This window comes from Tympanuchus pallidicinctus, unplaced genomic scaffold (assembly GCF_026119805.1).
Source record: "Tympanuchus pallidicinctus isolate F22 unplaced genomic scaffold, pur_lepc_1.0 scaffold30, whole genome shotgun sequence".
Classification (NCBI taxonomy): domain Eukaryota; kingdom Metazoa; phylum Chordata; class Aves; order Galliformes; family Phasianidae; genus Tympanuchus; species Tympanuchus pallidicinctus.
This window is the reverse complement of record NW_026294748.1, coordinates 5,374,598-5,394,753: the sequence shown is the minus strand read 5'-3', so window position 1 is coordinate 5,394,753 and position 20,156 is coordinate 5,374,598. Positions and strand designations below refer to the sequence as shown.

At 49.7% G+C, this 20,156-nt stretch overlaps 1 protein-coding gene across 5 annotated transcripts in view; it reads right to left on the bottom strand.

Moving 5' to 3' along the window:
• Positions 1-20,156, bottom strand: part of ETS1 (ETS proto-oncogene 1, transcription factor) — a 68,631-nt gene that overhangs the window by 11,380 nt on the left and 37,095 nt on the right. For all 5 annotated transcript variants that reach the window (XM_052697107.1, XM_052697108.1, XM_052697110.1 and 2 more), the window contains 5 exons: positions 10,214-10,333; positions 9,344-9,544; positions 5,977-6,054; positions 5,604-5,852; positions 2,476-2,736 (listed from right to left, as the gene is read on the bottom strand). In XM_052697107.1, the coding sequence (XP_052553067.1) occupies positions 2,476-2,736; positions 5,604-5,852; positions 5,977-6,054; positions 9,344-9,544; positions 10,214-10,333 (909 nt within the window). The remainder of the gene's footprint in view (positions 1-2,475; positions 2,737-5,603; positions 5,853-5,976; positions 6,055-9,343; positions 9,545-10,213; positions 10,334-20,156) is intronic.

Below are 20,156 nucleotides of genomic sequence, written 5' to 3'. Positions count from 1 at the left end.
CAGATATCATCAGAGATTGCCACAGCTGTGATAAGGCTGTGCCACCTCCCAGGGCCACCAGCAAAACAGGTCCATGCTGACAGAGCCAAGTAATACGGGCAGGTTCCTAACACAAACCCAGCGAGCCCCCGAGGTGATGGATGTGGTATTCCACACCCACCTTGGCACGTCTGCTGGGTGCTGCACTGGCTGGTGATGGGGTGCCAGTGTTGGGCGCGTGCTCCAGGAATGCTCTGGGTGAGAGATGGAAAGCTGTGGGGCCATGGGCTGGCAGTCCCCTGCTCTGCTCTTTTGGAGGCTCCACCTCCTCAGCAGAGCTGTAGAGAGCTCAGGCTTCGAGTTCCTCAGCTCTAACCACCAGATAGCACTTCCTCCCCTGAGTAAAGTAAAAGTAAAGCAAAGCAAAAACAAGAAGCCAGGACTTCTGTCTGAGAGTCCTCACCGTCCCTTCTCAGCTGGCCAATGAGAGGTCCTCACTTCTCCATGGCCAGCCTTACTTTTTTCATTTCTTCCCAGAAATAAACTACTGCAGAACAGTTTTGAGAGGGCCAAGTTCTCCTACAATTCGTCATACAACATGTTCTCACTCGCTCTCACTGTGACCTGCTTTCAGAACAACCTGGCTTCGCCTTGCACCCATGCTAGGCTCCCTCTCCACAGGAAATATGAGGTGCTGACAGGTCAGTAGACATTAAAAAGGGATGGAGGACATTCCTAGAGTCACACATTTGTAAAGCTTGTCAGTCCAAAGATCCTTCCCCATGGTAAATGCAGGCAGGGGCAGTTTCAGCTCTGAATAACTACTCAGCAGCCTCTGGAGAAAGCAGTGCTCTGACCGAAGGATTTCCAAGTGATTGGTGTTCCTGGAAACCTCTAATTTTCCTCTGTTTAAAGTTTTTCAAGTAAAGCAATGAAAAAACTTATTGATCATGTCAGAGTGCGTGGGCCAGGGGATTATCTTCCCAGCTCAAAGCAGGCTTTGAAACGAAGCAAGGGAAAAAGTTATGCAGAGAAAAGCATTTGGAAGTGTGCTCTGGCACTGCACAAACCAAAGCCTCGCTTTCCCTGTGGCAAAAGCCCAAGGACACACTTTGGGGTGCTAAGCTCCTTGGCCAAGCACCGGGTCCAGCCCCAGCTTTGGTTCCTCGCTGCAGAGGGAGCTGGGAGTGCAGCCTCTCCGCTTCCATGAGCAATAGCAAACATGGAGGGAAACTTCCCACCCCAGCAGCCGAGCTCCTTCCCAGGTGATGGGTGCCCTGCACGCTTCCACAGCCCCAGTGAAAGGAGTTATCAGAGGAAAAGAGGAAAAAGAAGTGCAAGTAGCACTCCTGGGCTCTTCTCTTAGGAACTCCAACTTCTGTGGCTGGGGCAGAGCCCCTCCTACCACTCACGCCTCTCCCCACCACAGCCCCCAGCAAAAGCCATTCAGGAATGGCAGAGCACACTTTTATTTTGCATAGACCTGCTCAAAACAGGCTCATTCAGCAAGGCCGAGTTGAGCTTTCTTTCTAACTAAAGCTGTAGCAACAAACCACTTCCTTTTTTACACATCCTAAAATTATCTCTCCACCTCTTCTCCCCTCTGCATTTACCCCCAACAAAAACTCAGTCTCAGCCTGAAGATGAGCTGTGTGTGGGAGGAGATTTCAGGGACAGTGACATGTCAGGATCTGCTCTGAACCTTTTGATGATTTTTATCTGCACAGCTATTTCCACTGCTTGGCTCCTCTGGGCCACAGCTGCTACCAGCTGAGAAGGAGGGATCAGTGTGAACCAGGGAAGGAGCAGGCAGAAGGCTGCCCTGCAAACGTTACCTGTCTTACAGGGAAATGACATAGCACAGAATGACTGGAAAGGATTACCTCGACATTGGCTTGAAGCCTGATCCCATGTTTCTCTCCATGAAGAAAGGAGGTGGCCAGATTGCAGGGGGGACTATCATGTAAAAACACAAAGTTCCCATGGTCTATCACCTTCTCATCTCTCTCATTGCAGGGAATGGAAAATGCTTGGATCTACTTTGGCAGTATCCCATCCCTGTCTCGCACCAGCACAAAAAGCAAAACAAAGTTCCTTCCTCCCTGCTGCAAGGGGATAAGATCATTCTGCATCATGCATAGCAATGCTGAAACACAGCCAGTCCTGCCTGAAGTGGGAAACCACAAGCAAGAGGCCAGTGCACTGCATGAAAGTGGCAGTGGGGAAACCAGGGCTCTCTTTGAGTTCTCAACAAAGCTCACCAGACTCCAGCTCCTACCAAAGTCAACAAGGAGGCATCCAGCTTAAACAACACACAAGTGCCCAGTGCTCAGATCCTACATGAGGGTCGGAGTACCTGCGCCCAAAGCCTTGGGCTGACCCCCTAAACCCTCACTCAGAGCAACCCAGAGACCCTGGAGGCTCTGCCTCTCCTGACGCAGAGGCTCTCCATGAAGTGCAGAGCACAGAGCTGCTTTCCAGGGACTGCAACCCTACCTGTGTAGCCGGCGAGGGCAGCGGCAGGAATGACAGGCTTGTCCTTGTTCATGTCAGCCCGATCTCGAACATAGTCCTTGAAGGTGCCCTTGGGCTTGTGGTTGGGCAGGGCGGTGGGGTAGTCCTCCGAGTCAAAGCTATCGTAGGAGGGGACGCGCTGCAGGCTCTGGAAGGAGGACTGGCTGCTCCAGGACTGCGTCAGGCGGTCGCAGCTGTCGTAGCTCTCTATGCTCTCAAAGGAGTCCTGGCCACCCAGTTTACCTGGTGAGAAGGAAGGCAATGTGAGAGGTGCCTGGCCGACACAGGGATGCTCTCAGTCAATGTGGTCATGAGAAGGATGCTTTGCTTGCCTGCAACAAGGCAGCCAGACATTGCTATCGGGCTGTGTCTCACCATGCAACTCAAATCCAAGCCCTGAAACAAGGATATCTTTGTTACCTTTGTAATTCAAGAGCAGGGCTCTCTGAGCCCTAGAAATCAGGCAGCAGAGCAAGGCAGGCAGAATTAGGGAAAAAAACCCAGAGCCTTGACTCTCTACCAAAGACAGGTGCCTGGGGCCTACTGAAAACTGTCCTCTGTTTCCAAAAGGCAACGGCAGAGAAATAATCCACTTTAGACAGATATTCAGGGCCTAAACATGGGCCCTCCAAGGCTTCTTGCTGCAGAAAGATACGGGTCTGCAGTGATTGCCATATTATAACTGCCAGTCCTATGTAAGCACTGCTCAGGCTTATTAAGGGCACTGGACACCCGGCTTCTTTGCTTTTCATGTTTCCTACAAAACTCTACAGCAGCCTTTTATTGCATGTTATGTTACAGTCGACTTCCACCCCCAAATCCCTAAACAGCAGCGATTTGATGGAGGAAGGGAGCAAAAGTCTGAGAGCTCAAACAGCTATTTTTCCAGTTCTGGTAAGGTGAGCACAGCTGGGTTGTATCAAGACTACTCTCCAGGGTATTTTTAGTAAAGACCAGAACTTGAGAGGCCAGATCCTCAGCAGCACCGTGCTGATTTACACCCACTAGGAACGGCACAAGTATACCCTGTGTACTTAAAGCAGTGAGCTAAAAAAGGATACAAAGAACAAACTGAAATTGCTCTCTCTGATCTCCCTCACGCTGCCGATTGCTCAACATCTTTACTGACAAACTGAGAGCATAACAGGATCATTCAAGTTCACTAACTTCCCAAACCGGGCTAAAAACAGCTGCTGGGATTGTGCAAGAACTCCTGGAGAAATTTCCATTGGCAGAGCTACCCGCAGCTTGGGCCCAGATAGTAAATCACAGGGGAACGGGATCGTGGAAGGACGCTGGCAGATCGTTGTTGTGTTGTAGTTCGAAGAGCACTTGCTGCAAAAAGACACAACTACCGTGGGTGTGGAGATATGCCAAAAAGGCAGCTCTGCCCTGACTGCTGGCCTCAGCAACAGGCATCTCCCTCTTCATCCCACAGAGATGCTCCATCTTCAAGCAAATGAGCTGGTCTTACATGCTGGGATTTCCAGTTTAGACCCAGCTTCTCCTTCACATGACTTCATGAGACTCAGTGCAGCCTGACATCCATCATTCCCCCTTGGATACCTTGTTAGTTACTGCTAGAGAGTCCAAGTTACAAAATGATTCTCCTGGCGATATCCACACTTCAAATTCTTTTTTTTTGTTGTTTTCTTTTTTGTTTTTTGAGAACTTACAAAATGCTCTTCAACCAATTCCTGAACCCTGGGAGTGGAAAATATCACAGTTCTGTGCAAGTTCCTTCATTGGTATAACCATTTCTCTGGGAAATACCAGGGCACAAGCTCTTCTAGATAAAGAATTAGCAATCTGCCAGATGAACAGCTTCAGCATTAGAGCCATGACTTCTGTCATTTCATTGAAAATTCACCCAAATTTGACCTAGCTGTGAGCCTTTGCAAACCATGCCTTGCACCTTCTCAGGAGAAATTTGTTAAGGAGTTTGATGGAGTTTGACAGCTCTGTTTTCCAACCAGACACCTTCACTGATAAGGCAGACAGAAAAACCTCTCTTGGAACCACAAAATTAACTTCTAATGCCCACACAAAGCAAGGCAAAGTGCGACTGTCTGGAAAATCTTCACCCTAATGTCTCTCTTCCTTAAGTGCTTGACTTCACGAATGATTAACCTTATAATAGAGTGGGAGGTGGAAATGTCTGTAAATATAAATAAGCTGGACTCTGGTTTACGTTAAAGCTTCCTTATAGCACTCTGGGAGGATTTATGCCACCCGAAGGCCATTCTACATTGCTTATATGTAGTGCCAGTGTGAGCATACCCACGATGTGCTGCACTTCTTCGACAGCAATCAGTAGCATTAGCTAATGCCAGGGCCTTTGGACCCCAGTGCTGGGTGAAGGGCTCCTTCTTCACTCCCTGGAGCCTTTTTAGGCTTTTTGTAAGTACACACTCAAAATACAATTGCAAAAGCATCCCCAAGTCATTGCATTTCAATGAGAATTCGTAGAAAATCACCTGAGTTAAGGAAAAGTCCAAGAAGAGTGAAAGACACAGATGAAGGAATGATAGAAAAGGGTTGGCTTCAATGGGACAGATCACGAGTTCAAGCAAATAGCCATCAAAATCAATGGAGGTAATGGCAAAGAGTTTGGATCATCGAGTGTAAAAACTTCCAGAGCTGTAGACAGTAATTCCTAATGAGAACTTGTGAAGGATTTGTGGATTGGTTTTTTTTTGCCTGATTTTCTAGGAAAGTGAGATTTCTACAACCACAGAGCAGTCTGTCCTCCCTAATAACCAAAAAGCATATTTCAGCTTCACTCAAGTTTGACATCAAAGTGCAGGGCAAGAAATGCCACATTTTTGCAGATGCAAAAACAAGCAGCAGAGTGAAGACGAGAAAGACCTTCTTGTTTTCCCCAGAAAGAAAGGCAGGAAAGGTTCAAAGCCTTCAGAGAAACTCTAGGGGAGTTCAACCTCAGAAATGACACACGTTGGGAAACAGCTTCATTACTGGTATCGCACGGCTCCCTGTTGGCTTTGGTCCTCATGAAGGACCATCTCCTGCAGAAGGGAAGGCAGCACTCATGTTCATGTAAGCAGAGACAGCAAGAACTCAAGCAATCCATGAGAGATGCCCAACCATACCTCGACTGGCACGTCCCATGCACATGTTGTCCGGCGTCACCACCTCCTGTTTGATCGTGAAGTAATCTGTCTGCAGGGAGTCCGTCTGGACGGGGTCACGCAGGATGACTGAGGGATAGTCGTTCTCGTACTTGAGGGACAGAAGCTCTTCCGAGCTGATGGGATGGAGGGTCTGGTAGGACTCTGTGATGAAGCTGGGCTCGGAGAACTCGGAGGGAGGCACGCACTGTGCGTGCTCAATGCCATAACCTGGCGGCAGGATGAGAGGCTCAGAAAGCAAAGCAAGCAATCCTCGTATGATGCAGAGACACCTGTAGGAGGTGGCCCTTCTATGCCTGGAAGCACAGTAATGATAACAATAACTGGGACTTACTAATGAAGTAGTCTGAAGTATAGCGGGATTCTGGATACGCTGCATTCACTCCATTTGCTGGGTACGGTTTTGCCTCTTCTGCAAAGAGAAAAGGAAGCAGCTGTCACATGCCCATAGATGTACCATGCTTTGCAAAGCATGCTGTAACACTCAGAGGTCTAAGCGTCCTGAAGGTCTCCTGCCTGGGTTAAATTGGGCCGTTCAAAGGAAACGTGCAGTTAAGGGCTGATATATCACTGAAACACATGCTTGATACATTCAGGCTCCTTTGGGAACTGTTGCTGCAGACGCACAAATTTAAACAAAACAAACTAACAGTTCTCTCTATCCACGGCTCCAGGTGGTTCTACAATGCTTGTTACATAATTTCCTTGCATCCTTTATTTCATCAGTTTCTTTCTTTACAAAATTGCTTCACGTGGTTACATGTATGGTTTTATGAAAAAGACCACCGTTCAAGGACAGCTGTTGTCCTGGAAAACTCTCTATTTTTAGGCCAGGTAGATGGAAGTCAGTGGGTAATGCAGACCAAAACCAGCCCCTACGACATTAAATTAATGCTACCTTCCCGTGTACACAGCACCTTTCACCTTATGAAGGCAGAGGATCCCAACTCAAAGCTTCGCCATCCTCTCCTTTAACCAGCTCTAATACACACTGCTCAGACTACGTATGGGCAGCACCACAAATGTTGACCTTTCTATAGGCGTGGTTCACTGGGAACAAGCAAGCATCACATCAAAGCAGACTGCCCATTTTCCACTGCTCTTTCTGAGCACTTTCCTGCTCCCAGCCTCAGCACTGACTTTGCTTTCCCACCTAAAAGCCACACTGCTCCTCCTGACCAGTTTTTCCAATAACACCTTACTCTTTCCAGTATGGCACGCGGGCAGCGATAGCAGCATGGGAGATTTTTTTCTTCTTTGCAGAGGGTAGCAAAAATAAAATGCACTAACAACTCTGAGTTATATTTATTTCTGCTGAGGCTATAAAGAAGCAAACTGAAGATAATGCACATTCGTTTGCAAGGAGCCTAATTTTGGCCCTCTCTCCTGGGGATTGCAGGGGTGGAAAATATCTTCCAACAAAAGGAGGTTTTGTGCAAACAGAGAGACCTAATGAGAAATGCTCTTTTTCTCCCCACGGAGTCTGCCAAGGGGCAGGGAGGGTGACCACAGGGAAAGAGAGCAACCTTCAGCTATGCTTACAGTCAAGCAGAGTGCACTGCTGACTGCTGGTAACTGAAGAAGCTATTTTAGGAAGAAATTTGGAAAAATAGGCCCGAAAATACCCAAATCCATGCAGGGAAAAGTCGCCCATCTGCTGCCATTTTTAAACCCTGAGCAGGCTGTGGTCCGTGAGTCACTCCCTCGGAAAGAGCTCACAAGGGGAGGAGTGTTAGCAGGAGGACAGCAGGGTCACAGTCTGTCCCAGCACGACCCCACTCCAGCAGTCACACCACCACAGGTACTGCCAGGCACGTCGGGGTTAGCCACCACCCTCAGCATCACCAGATCTGGGTGATGATGGCAGGTGACCAGGTGATGGGTGCCAGAAATGGGGATTGGCGAGAGGACCCTGTGGGCTCACCCATAGTATGGCTCTATAGGTGAAACTATGGGAATGGTGATCTTCACCTTCATGCTTCACATCTTCAGCTGCAAAGCAGAGAGAAACATCTCATCTCACACAGGGAGAGATGTTGTACAACACCAGCACAACAGAACCTGGATTTGACTGGGCCTGAAGATATGAGACCAGTACGATGAGTCTTATGACTTCCAGGGAAGAGGAATTAATCCTTGGAGTGAAGCTGGTTATTTCTTGGAAGCTCTCCTCAGTTACTCTCCAAATACTTCATACATATTGCCCCTCTGGGAGATGTGTAAAGAACCCACCATCCAAGCTATGGCTCAGACGACTTAAGCAAGAAGTGATGAAGTCACTAACAAAGCTGAACATAGAATGGGGATTTCTTGGTTCCCAGAGCTACGTTAGTGGTGTTGAGACAAATAAACTGTGTTTTATTTTTTTCCATCCTCTTGGAAGAAAATCTGCAGTAGGTACAACAGATTTCCAGCTTCTTTGTAATAGCCGTTATCTATCTCACACCTTTTGTATCCTCCTGACCATGGCATCCAAACATCCATCTGTCAGTGCTGCAGGAAAACTGGAACCCTACTTGACAGCGAGCAATACAGCACCAAGTTCCTCACTGTACCTTAGGGAACGTGCAAGAAGAGCAGAGCTGGGACCAGACCCAGCCCAGTTCCTCAGCCAGAAGCTGCAGCACATTGCATCCCTCTCCAGTGGGTTGCAGGAAGGCTGAGCTGTGTTACAAGCCATGGCTTAGAGCAAATAGAAATAGGATTGACCACAACGTTTTGCTTTGTTTGGTTAAACTGCATGCTGTTGACATAACCACTCATTAAAAATCATGCAAAACGAGAAGAAGTGAACAGATACAGAGTCAAACAAAGAGCAGAAAAACAGCCCGTCATACCCTGACCCTGGGAAGAGCCATGTTTACCTTCTGCAAACCACAGGTAGCAGTAAAATTAGCAATCAGCAATTAACATCCATTTGTCAATGGTTTCCTGGAAGGCATAACTTTGTTCCCCCTCCCCTTCCTGCCACCAGCTCAGGCCTATGGACAGGCACGCAGGGTCAGCCCAGCAGCACTGGGGGTGTTCCAGGAGAGCACGTAGCTCTGCACAGAAATGAGCTACAGGAGATCTTCTATTAAGGATCTTAAGATTTCATTCTTCAGGAACCATCTGAGCTGGAAAATGCTGCACACCATCAAAATTAACATCCAAAATCAACGTGTGACAGCCCCCCACTCCTTGTAAATAAACCAAAATTAATTCCTTTAAATGCGTGTATGCTGGGACAGGCAGATATGATTTCCACCATTCCCTCCTGTGTGGGATACGACCACACTTAACTAAACGCCATTACACTCATTAGACAAGAAACAAAAGCCGCTTCCAATTGCAACTGGGAAATCAGTGTGGGATTTTGGTGATGTTGTTGTACCTTGCTGCACCGGAGGAAGTAGTAAAATTCACAGTGGGAGCTAAATGAACTGAGGAAGAATGCTTTGGAAAATCCCACCGCCATTTCCAGGCAGGCAGAGCGTCCCTGCATGAACAGGGTGTTCCCTTCCTCTTTCAACAAGCACCAGGATTTGCGTTGCCCACTACTGGCTGCGATGCCCATTTGAAATCTTACGGGAAAGCTGAGCTTTCAAAGCTGCTTTGACTGGGACTGCAGCCCAAGCAGGACGTCATACTCGTTGGAAAAGCCCATCAGCAGAGGAACCAGGAGCACACAAACTATCCCCCTTGGAGACCCCAGGACTCACCTTTCTGCAAGATCTCCAGGTGTTCCCAAAGGATTTCTCCCACAAAGTCGGGCCCTAGCTCCAGGAAGCACTCCTTGCCCAGGGCGCAGAGGGCAGCTCCGTTCATGCAGAACTTCTGGAAATCCACTCCCTTCAGGCTGAACTCATTCACTGCCCACATCACCCAGTCCCGCACGTGCGTCTCTGTCCACTGCTGGGGATCTGCACCAAGGGGTTGCAGAAAAGATCCGTCAGTGAGCAACTAACAAGGGGTCGTAGAAGAGATCTGTTAATGAGCAACCACAAGCCTTTTACCCAGGAAAACAGGACACATCTGCATCTGTCCCAGTGGATAAGTACCTGCACAGCATCATTCTCTAGAGACTGACAATCTGTTGGTGAAAAGGCAATACGTGGTGGGGGAATACTGTATGCAGAGTAAGCTTGAATCAGCCATGTTTGCAGACATATTTCATAGCAGGAGTGAGCTTTGAGACTTATAAAAATCCTGGCAGTTCTCTGACCCCTTCTCCCACACACTCCTTCATCTTGTTGCTTTCCCCCCGTTATCAGCCTCTTGTAAAGCATCCCAGCTGCTTCCCTGTACAGTGGATGTGATTTGCAAACACAAGTCTCGCAGTCTCAACAAAGCTGCAGAGCAGTCTGGCAGTGGAGGTTATCTCACTTTGTTAGCAGGACAGACAGGCGCAATCTGTCGGTGGGTGCAGTCTGCAAGTGGTACTGAAAGGTTCTGCCTGTGTGTCTGGATTCTTCCAGCTTTAAGTGCCAAGAAACAAGGCAGTACCACAGGATGGGCACCACGTGTTGCTGTGGCATCATGGTGGGGGATTTGTCCTCTGTGCCCACCACAGCTGCGCTGCCTTCTCTTACCTTTGGGGATTCCCAGCCGCTGCTGCTCCTTTGCGAAGCCACTGAAGGTGGCTTTCAGTGCCTGAGACATCATTTCCTTGCTGCTGGGAGTTAACAAAGGCACATCTGCACATTCCATATCTGAAAGCATCAGAAGAGAAGAACAATCATAAGGACTGGGAAAGAACAGTCCTTATGTTCTTTCAGTACAGTATTGAATTGTCAGAAAACAGGCAAACTGTTCCTTTGCTTCTTTTGAAATTTTTCACACTCCAAGTCTCTAGCCCTAAACCTAAACCTGCAGGTCCACAAGCAGACCAGCACACAAGCCATGTCTGACAAGCTTGGCTACATGGTGCGTGTGGTCTCCCTGTGAGCCAGCCCTGAATGTGCTGTTGGAAATTTGATGGTGATATCAGACACCATCACAGACAACAGCTCACTCAGCATCACCATCACCCCTGGCTTCTGAAGCCTGTGAGATAGCTGGGTCATGAGTCCCATACAAGACTGAACAAGAAAGCATGAAGGAAAGCATCTCTGAATGCCTGCCTCAGTGCCGGGCATCCTGGCCCAAAGCAATAGGAAAAGTCATTTTGAAGAATTGCAAGCAATCCCAGAAAAAGGAGGGCCACAGCAGGATGAGGCAGGATGGAGAACCAGCAGAAAAGCCGTTCAAGGATGGGAGAGAAAACAAAGAGCTGGAAAATCCCACATGAGCACAGAGTTACATCATGCAAAGCCCAGGCGCTCCGTGAGTCACCGAACAATGCACAGCCGCCCCATGGGATGCATGGGGCCAGGCCAAGGGCCTTGGAGCCAGTCCTGATGAGAAGCAAAGGTCTGCCTTCCTTTCTTCCCTTTCGCTAATTTATTTGGAAGGAGGTGGTAATTTGTAGCCAAACAGTTCCATAAACAAAAGCAATCGTTTGAAAAAAAAAAAACCTCAATCTGAATAAAGGTTTTGGCTCTTTTTCACATACTTCAAGCATTCCTGAAAACCATCATTTGTGGTGAAGGAAAGCCTCAAATATTCACCATCTCCAACAACTGAACTTTGTCAGTCTTGTTGTAAATCCTCTGCCGGAGGCTGGCCTCACTCTGCAGCCTATCAGGAATTTTTCAATGAAAACTGTTCTCAGTGGAAAAATGACAATGAGCACAAATTTTTGGTGTTTTCATCACAGCCGGATGTGAATCTCAAAAGCCCTCAAAAGTGCTCTCTGTGCTGTGCAAAGGCACCTTGGCTTACTATCGTTCTGCATTAAGCTCTGATTTAATGCTCCACATATCCTCAAAGTGCTCCTCTCTCAAGGATTGCTGAGAGCATCCTGAGTGCAGCCCAGACCAGAGCTGCTCTCCTGCCTTCATCTTTGCACTGCCTCTCACCCCTAAGCAGATGTGCAAAGCCATCCACGTGCCCAGCTCCCAGCTCACTGCTCCAAACTCCCATTCCTTTTGTCCAGGTAGCCCTGCTCAGCCCCAGCGCCCCATTCCTCCCCCAGCCCTGCTGTAGAAATCAAGGCCTGCCTGCCACGCTGCAACCCTCAGGACCTTCAAAAGCAAATAATAACAATCAAAGGCTATTTGGCAAATTACACTTCATTATTTACTGGATTTAGCTGAGGAGGGCACAGAAAATCGAGCAGGCACCCTGCATATCTCTGTTCTCCATCTGCTGGCTTTGAGATAATGCTGGGAGAAAGTGGTTTGGTGCCCTTTTCCCTTCATCCTCATGTTACACGTTAATGCTCTGCTGGCTGTGCTCTGTGGTTATGGGGACCACCCATGGATCTGCTCCCTCACGGCCGCTTCAACAGCAGAGCGCTGCTCCTCGGCCATGGGAAGCTGAGTCAGAGGCAAGCTCAGAAAACGTTTCCAACCCCATTTTGCACTGAATCACTCGCAAAAACCTGCACACAGATGACCTCCTTAGGCAAGCCACAAGCCGGGCTTCTGCTAGTGCTAAATTTTTCCTGCTGCCATGCAAAGGAGCATCTGTCACTGATGGGTCCATGCATTTGGGTTTGCACAGAGCCAGTGAAGCAGTTTTTCAGTAGCACTGGATAGGGTTACAGTTCCATAAGGTGAGCACCAAAGCCAAACCAAAGCACACATCTTGAGGTTTCTCCTTTAAAACAAGATGCGTTGGGAAAATTCAGAATCGAAACCTTTTTCTTTTGTTAAACCATAGCTACTGCTTAAAACTTCTTCAAAACACAAGGCAGCCTCAAAGCCCCACACCTGCAAACGTCTGCAAAGCCTAATTTTAGTCAGCAGCATCCCGTCTCTATAGAAGAGCTCGCGTGTGCAGCATGAAATGGGTTGGTGAAGCTGTGCATACGTGTTTGTGGACGAGTCCTGGCTGCGTGATCTGGGGTAGAATGGGAGGGGGGACAGTTTGTACTTCAGTTCTGGCTTTGAGAGATGCTACATGCACTGAAAGGTCACTCTCTTTGTTAATTCCTGGGAGCACGATTTACCTGCCCTCCGACGTGGCAGTGCTTTTCTGCAGGACCTTTCAGGAGGACACAGCCATGGTTCTGTCCCCATAGGCAGCACACACCGCCTGCAGCTCTGGGTGGGCAGAGGTCAGAGCAGGGCAGCATTTGGGTAACAAAAGCAGGCGGGGCTTCACTCCCCTGGTTTCAACTTTCACTGTCATCTGAAACCCCTCTCCAAGATTTTAATCAAATCTTACACAAATAAAACGTCCCCTTTGTGTACCTCCTGCTGCCCGCAAAAGCACATGCGAAAGCATGCACGCGTGCACACAGGAGGGCTCGGAATGCACCAAACCCAGCACCAAACTCAGCTGCTGTACCCCAACTTCGTTGGGCAATTTCTTATTCAAACCTAAAAACCAAGCGTGGACTCGCACTGCAGGCTGGGGTTGCTGGATGGGTTTTACAACACCCATTAAAGCCTCATTGACACGGCTTGCACGTGCAGAGTGCTGCCAAGATGCCACATCTCCTGCTGCTGCCGCTGCACTGACAGTGAGCGGCATTTGATTTTCCTCCTGGGACACCAGGCAGGGTACGATGTTTTGGTTTTTAAATGCTAACAGGAGTTGCAGGCGCTCTGGAAAATTATGTCACATCATCTCCAGCATCTGTAGAGCAGAGATAAGCAATTTTCCTTACACGGTAGGAAGGCAGAGGGATGTTGATGCAAGAGGCTGCAGCTTTGCAAAGCAAAGAGAGATCTGGGGGCTCAGCTTGAGATCCTGAAGGCTTCCCAAAACCAGTCTTTGTTTTTCCTCCTTTAGATCCCTGGGGACCAGATGGACGTAAGGATGGCAATGATCCTGCCATAGCCAACAGCCAGCATCACATCCCTATGTGGCTTTTAAGCTTAAGAGGATGCAACCAAAGCCACCATCCCAGGTAACTAGTGATGGGAGATAGTGCCCTGAAGTTGTGCCAGGGGAGGTTCAGGTTGGATATTAGGAACAATTTCCTCTCTGAAAGAGCAGTGCTGCATCGCATGGCTGCACAGGCAGTGGGAGTCACCATCCCTGGTGTCCCAGAGCAATGGGATGTGAAGTGGGCATGGCGAGGTGGGCTGGGGCCCTCCAACATCCTTACCAACCTTTATCACTCTATGATGGCACTGCAGTAAGTAGGTGCTGGATAAACAGACACAGAGACTGTGAGAAACGCACAGAGAGGCCAACATCACCAAGTTCATCTCTCAGACAAATTCGCGTTCTGCTCTCCACAGGCTCCACATGTATAAACTACTTCTACGCATCTGATCTTTTTAAAGCACTACGATTTACAAACTTTAGGGATTTTGACCTTAAAATGCAAGTGACTCTGCTGCATGTCAAAACATTAGCATCTGATTGCATAAGCAAAATAAATGGCAGTCAAGAAAAAAAGCTGGAGGACAGGAGCAAAGTCATTTTTCTCCCTAATTTCCACTTGGAGTCAATGCCCCCTTTAAACTCCCCTCAGCCACTCACTTTGTTTCCCATCAAAAGCCTCAATGTGTCCTTGTTTGGTCCCCACTGTTTCACACAGTAGCCTGCATGCAGATGGATGCCCAGCGGGTCAGAGCAGGGCCAGCTGACCCCACAGCCCCTCCTGCCCCTGCCCTGCTGGATGCACACCAGGTCAGGAACCCAGCACACCATTCTCAAAGGTGAAAGCCCTCCTGGGACAGGGATTAGTCCTATGCTGTGCTGACATCACAAGGGTGTGGGACACACTGGCTGCTTGAAGGAGGCATGGGATATGTTCTGGAAAAGGTGCAAGTTGGCATGGAGTCAAGTCAAGAAAATAATCACTCCGGGACCATGCATCCAACAGCTGCATGAATTTGTGCCCAAATATCTCAGAAGAGCTCAGCCCTTGAGCCATAGCTGGCTGAGATGCTCCTATGAGCACCTGTGCAGGGCTCTGCTGGAGGACAATTCAGCCAGGTCACAGCTAGGAGGCTGTGTCCCCTGGGACCACGCTCACTGTGCCAGCTTCTGCCACTCCAGGGACATCCCAGTGCTGCCCCCACAACCCTATTTTCCTGTGATGGAGCAAGAGGAGTTTCTCAGAGATTTGGCAAGAGAGGCAAGGACTCATTTGCTCTCCTGCTTTCCCTTGTGCCACCAAGCTGCTCCACCCCACAGGGAGCCCACCATCACCTCATCACATGGCACACAGACTTCCACCCCAGCCTTCCCCAGGAGCAAAGCAGGGCAGGGCTAGCAATGGGGAGGCTGAAAGACAATTCCCAAAGTCTCCCAGCTGGCAGGGTTCAGCTGAGAAATCTTTCTCAGGAAGGGAGGAGGCTGCAGAGAGGGGGGCCGGGAGCTGAGACCCTTCCCACGCTCCCCAATGAGGCATGAGGCAGAGGCACCATCTCCCACATCTCCCATTTCAGGTCCCTTTCCCTTAGGGCAGACTTGCCTTTCCCAGATGCCCCGCACAGCATCGGGGCAGGATCTCCTGGGCAAATAACCCCAACTGAGCCCCACTTATTTAGGCAGGATTAGGCAAAAATTTGTCTGCACTTTTGAACTGTTTTCACAAGCACAGCCTCTCACTCCCACGCAGGAAGCAGGAGCAGAGCCGGCCTGTTCCAATTAGGGCTCCTCAAACCAAAAGGACAGCGAAACTCAGGGGAGAAAAGGGGAATAGAGGGAAAACTGAGGAGGAAGGACAAGCAGGAGGAGATGCTGGGACAGAGCACTGAGATTTCTACCCCTCCCGCAGCACCTCATCATGTTTCTCTCTCCCAGGCATGGCACGAAAGGGACTGACATTTGCTATTTTAATTTTAAATAAATACATTTTTAAAAAAAGAAAAATAAGCTTTTTTTTTTCTTTTTTTTTTTCCTTCAAGTAGTGAAAAATAAATACTCTGAGATGAAAGCGGGGTTTGAAGAGAAAAACAAGAGAGGAAACCAAAAGCCCGCACTGCTTAGCGCTGCAAAAAGAACAACAAAGCCAGCTTTCTTCCGGCATTCAGCAGCTTTCTTATGGAGATGCAGCGTGTCATGGGGGCGAGTTCTCCCACTAAATAAAGGGCCTGGAAACTTGTCCTCTCAGCACGCAGATAAAAGGGTTTCTCCCGAGTTTGTACTTGGAGCATCACAGGGAGCAGGGAATGGGAAAGGTTAAGAGGAGGGTGGGACCGGCTGTCAGGATGCTCTTGCTGTTCAGCCCTGGGCTTTAAGATAAACTGTGTTACCCATCATGTAAGGGGTGTGAGCCGCTCCGGGGTGCGTGGTCAGGGCAGCCGTGCCCACAGCCCTTGCAGCACCGTGTGCTCACAGCAGAGCCTGCCAGCACTGCATTTCCAACCTGCTGGCACCGCCCTTGCTCTGCTTACAACACAAAAATATACAAAATATGTAAGAATATCCCAGCCACCATCCCAGGTAAAACCTGGGACAAAGGTCCCTCTAGTCCACAGGGTCACATCCCCATAGGTCACATCCTCACACGCCGTAGCACTGAGGTGTCTCATCTCATCAAGGATTACTTTGAATAGGACCAGCTTTGCAGCAAGAAAAGAGAGGAAAATGGAAAATAAAGCAATCCAAATGTCAGTGCTGGCTTTGGCTCGTATCTCTTGGCCATGGACCAGGCAGCAGCACCGACAGGTGAGAGGATGCTTCACCGCCACCCAAACAGCAGCACCACCACGCTGACCTCGCCTGCTGCCCGAGTTTCTTTCCATTCCCTTAGTCACAGTTTCATGCTGTGGGTGTTGGATGTGGACCCTGGGAAAGCAGCATCCCCTGCACTCACAGGGGCTCGCTTCTCCCTGGTGTTTGTGGGGGAGAGAAGGGGGAGAAGCACGAGACAAAGCCCTGGATTGAAGCTCAGCAAAACCACAGGGCTTGAGTCAACGCTTGTTGCGATGATGAGAAAGTTTCCCCAGCTCAGCAGGCAGGACAGGACCCATGGCTCTGGAACTGGAAGTCAGGCTTCCCCTGGTGCAGGGCTTCACTGCATCCTCCTTATCTCAGCTGCTGGAGGGATCATGGATGGAGCAGAGGGAGCACCCAGGACCTACAGCCACCTCCGGGCTTCGATGTGGCCACTGTTTAACGACACTCATCAAAACTATGCAAAGCAGCCAGTGAAGGCAGCAGAAAGGTTTTTCCACCGAGATCTCAGTGGTTTAGATGCAGCAACTCTGCTAACCCAGTGAGCCCCCTGCAAGCAAGTACCCATGAATCAGCTTTGCAACGGCTTCTCTCACTTCACATCTCTGATCCTCACTGCTGAAAACTTGTGTGAGCCCTTCATGAAGGTGCAGACCCAAGCACAGGGTCTGGGTTTAGTGCAACCTCTGCAAAGCCCACGTATGTGCAGGGTGAGCTCCCAGCTGAGCACTTCGGAGCTGGCCACAGCAGGAGGTTGGGATAGAATCACAGAATGGTTTGGGTTGGAAGGGACCCCTAAAGGCCATCTGGTCCCAGCCCCCTGCAATGAACAGGGACACTCACAGCTCCAGCGGGTGCTCAGAGCTCCTACAGCCTGACCCGCGGTGTCTGGAGGGATGGAGCATCCATCACCTCACTGGGCAACCTGTAACAGTGCTGCCCTAAATGAGGCTGCAGCCAGCAAACCAGCATTGCACAACATCCACGTGTCTCCAGGCTCCTGGCTGGGAGTCCAAGACTCTTTTTTGGGCTGTCAAAGCCTTCTCCCCCTGCTTCCCCATACAAACATCACATGAGCCGCTGAAGATGGTTTGCCTCCTTTGCAGGGTTGGATGCTCTCTACCTCCAATGAAACTGCTCTCTTCTATAGGAAATTCTTCCCCCGTGATAATTCACTCTAATTCCCACTAACCGCTTTGCTAAATAGCTCTAATCCCATGCACAGGCACACACACTAATGGGAGAATGGGGAGGGCCCAGCAAAGCCTGTAATGGACACCCAGCCCTGGCTGAAAGGAGGTCAAGTGTAAATAGCGAGGCCAGGTCACGCCTGTGGCAGCCGCCTTGCATCAGTGCTTCAGCTCAGGGAGATGCTCCTCCGCAAACAAGCAGCAAAAACCCAGCTTCTCACACTCCGAGTCCCAGTAGCAAAGCTCTAATTGCTCAACAGCAATCGGGGGGGACGGAGGGAAACACCCTCCCCCAAACCCAGTGATACCGACTGAACAAACAACAGGTATTCATCTGCTTCTTGGATGGCTGCCTGAGGTATTCGAATGGCTCACGCCTGGGCCCAGAAGCCTCTTGAAATTCCTCACTCTTTGCTGGTTAGGGTGGAAACCCCGTAAGGTTGAATGACCCCTCAGGTTCACGCAGCTGCCCTTCCCAAGGCAAACCAAGGCTGGGAGCTCCAGGGAACAGATAGTAGCCCCTGTCTCACACATCCAACACTTCCCTGCAGGAAGCTGCTGAACAACTTGTGCTGGTCTCATCCCCATGGCACTGCCACCTGGGACACTTCTGCTGCAGTGACATGACAGAGGGTTCATCCCTGGAGCAGGATGCTCAGGCATCATGTGCTGTGACATGGTTACTCAGGACAACAAGAGCACACGCAGGTTGAATCAAGATGCTACATAACCCCAACCTAGCAGCTCAGATTGCATATCTCCCTATCCAAGCAGTCTCTCCTTCAGATATTAATCTCGCTCTCCTTCATCTCTCAGACATGTGGATGGACACATTATAGACAGACCCATCTCTGTTGCTTCCAGCCACTCGCTCTGGTTGCTGCAGGAGGCACAGCAATGCTGCACTTCACATGACAATCTCCCAGAAGACAGCCAGCAGCGATTTTGCAAGTCAGGGTTGAGGTTAATCAGCAGTACATTGTGTGAGGAAGATGCTGTCAGGATAGGAAGTGTGAAAAGGGAAGGCTGAGATATTTTGGCAGGGCTGTCCCCCCGCTGCAGGGATATTGGCCAAAGATACTTTTGGTCATGCTTAGGTCTTTCATCACCCCACAAACAGATCCCAACCCACCAAGCCTGCTTAAGCACACCTGAAGAACATGCTGTGCCAACATTCTGTAAGCAGGTATGCATGACCTCACAGCTGGAGATGGTTTCACTGCATATCTGAAGTCACATGAAATGACTCTGTGCCCAAACACCATTAGCCCTGTCCCTCATCATGACACAAAGCACTTCTCATGAAGATGCTCTACACGGATGTCCCTGCTGCTGGGACTCCACTGCCAGACCAGTCCTAAAAGGCAGCCGGAGTTCTCCTGGCCTCAGAATGAGATGAGGCATGCAGCTGCTCAGCCAAGTCCCTCCTTTCTTTTCCTTCCCCTCCAATCTGTCCCAAGGAATTCCCCAACCTCTACTTGATTATCAGCCCAGCCCAAATTCTGTGTAAACTCTGTGTGCTGGCATCAGCCCTTGCCCGCAGGCTGCATCGATGCCACGTCACACCAGACACGTGGGGACCGCATGGCAGGACACAGACTGAAGTGCCCTCGAGCCAGGATGACGCTTAGCCCCCAGACTATCCCTCTCCACATCAAAGCTGCTCTCCTCCACTCACCAGCTCTTTCTCCATAAACCAGCATGTTTGCTGAAGCAGAAAAGACTGGACCTGCTATGGGGAGCACTTTGTCAGTGTACACCCAGTAAGAAGTGCCCATAAGTCACAAGCAAAAAGGGCCTCAGACAGCACCATGGAGCACAGGACATCTCCGTGTGATACAACGATGCAGAAAGCACCGAGTTGCCAGCGAAGAAGGCAGCAGCAGGTCAGCTCCTGGGCGCACATGCTGCCCGGGGCGACAGTCTCTGGGGGTGAAGCTTGCCACATAGCTCTGCAGCTGCAGATTCCTGCCTGCTGCCCATCCCACCCCACCTCCGCAGCCTCCCCAGCCAACCCTTAGCTCCAGGGCAGCGCCAGGCAGACACAGAGCCAAGCCCAGAAGAAACCATTGCTCAATGCAACGATGCAAGTCGCAGCGCATCACATCCCCTGTGGATTGCGCAGGGACGGCCGCTGCCTCACCAGAGAAGGCCCTATTTCTAATATCAGCCTCTTTTTTTTCTATGCAGCAGGGAGTATTTCAGCTCTGCTCAGCAAGCAGAGGACATGGGGAGGGGGACAAGGTGTGCAGTCACCACCGATTTTCCATCGTGCTGTGTCACCTCCTCCTTCTCTGCCTCCATCATAGGACATGAGGATGCCAAGTCTGTCCTTTTGCATCAGGCTGAGCTGCCCAGCTTTGCAGTTCCAAAAGGAGGAGAGGAGAGATGAGCATATTTCTCTCTCAAATCAAACAAATAATCACACAGACTTTTGCAACCACATTAAGTTTGGGAGGTCGGAGCACAGCTGGTTTATCTCAGCACTGGTTGCTCTAAATCACATTAAACCAAAGACAGTCAATCTTTGTAATCAACAAAGTTATTGTCAACTCTTTAGAACAAACAGCCAGCTCTGCCAAGAGATGAAGGTAGCACAGCAATCCATACACCTCTCAACCCCCTGCACTGTGTATGGATTTATGTCTTTGCAGCA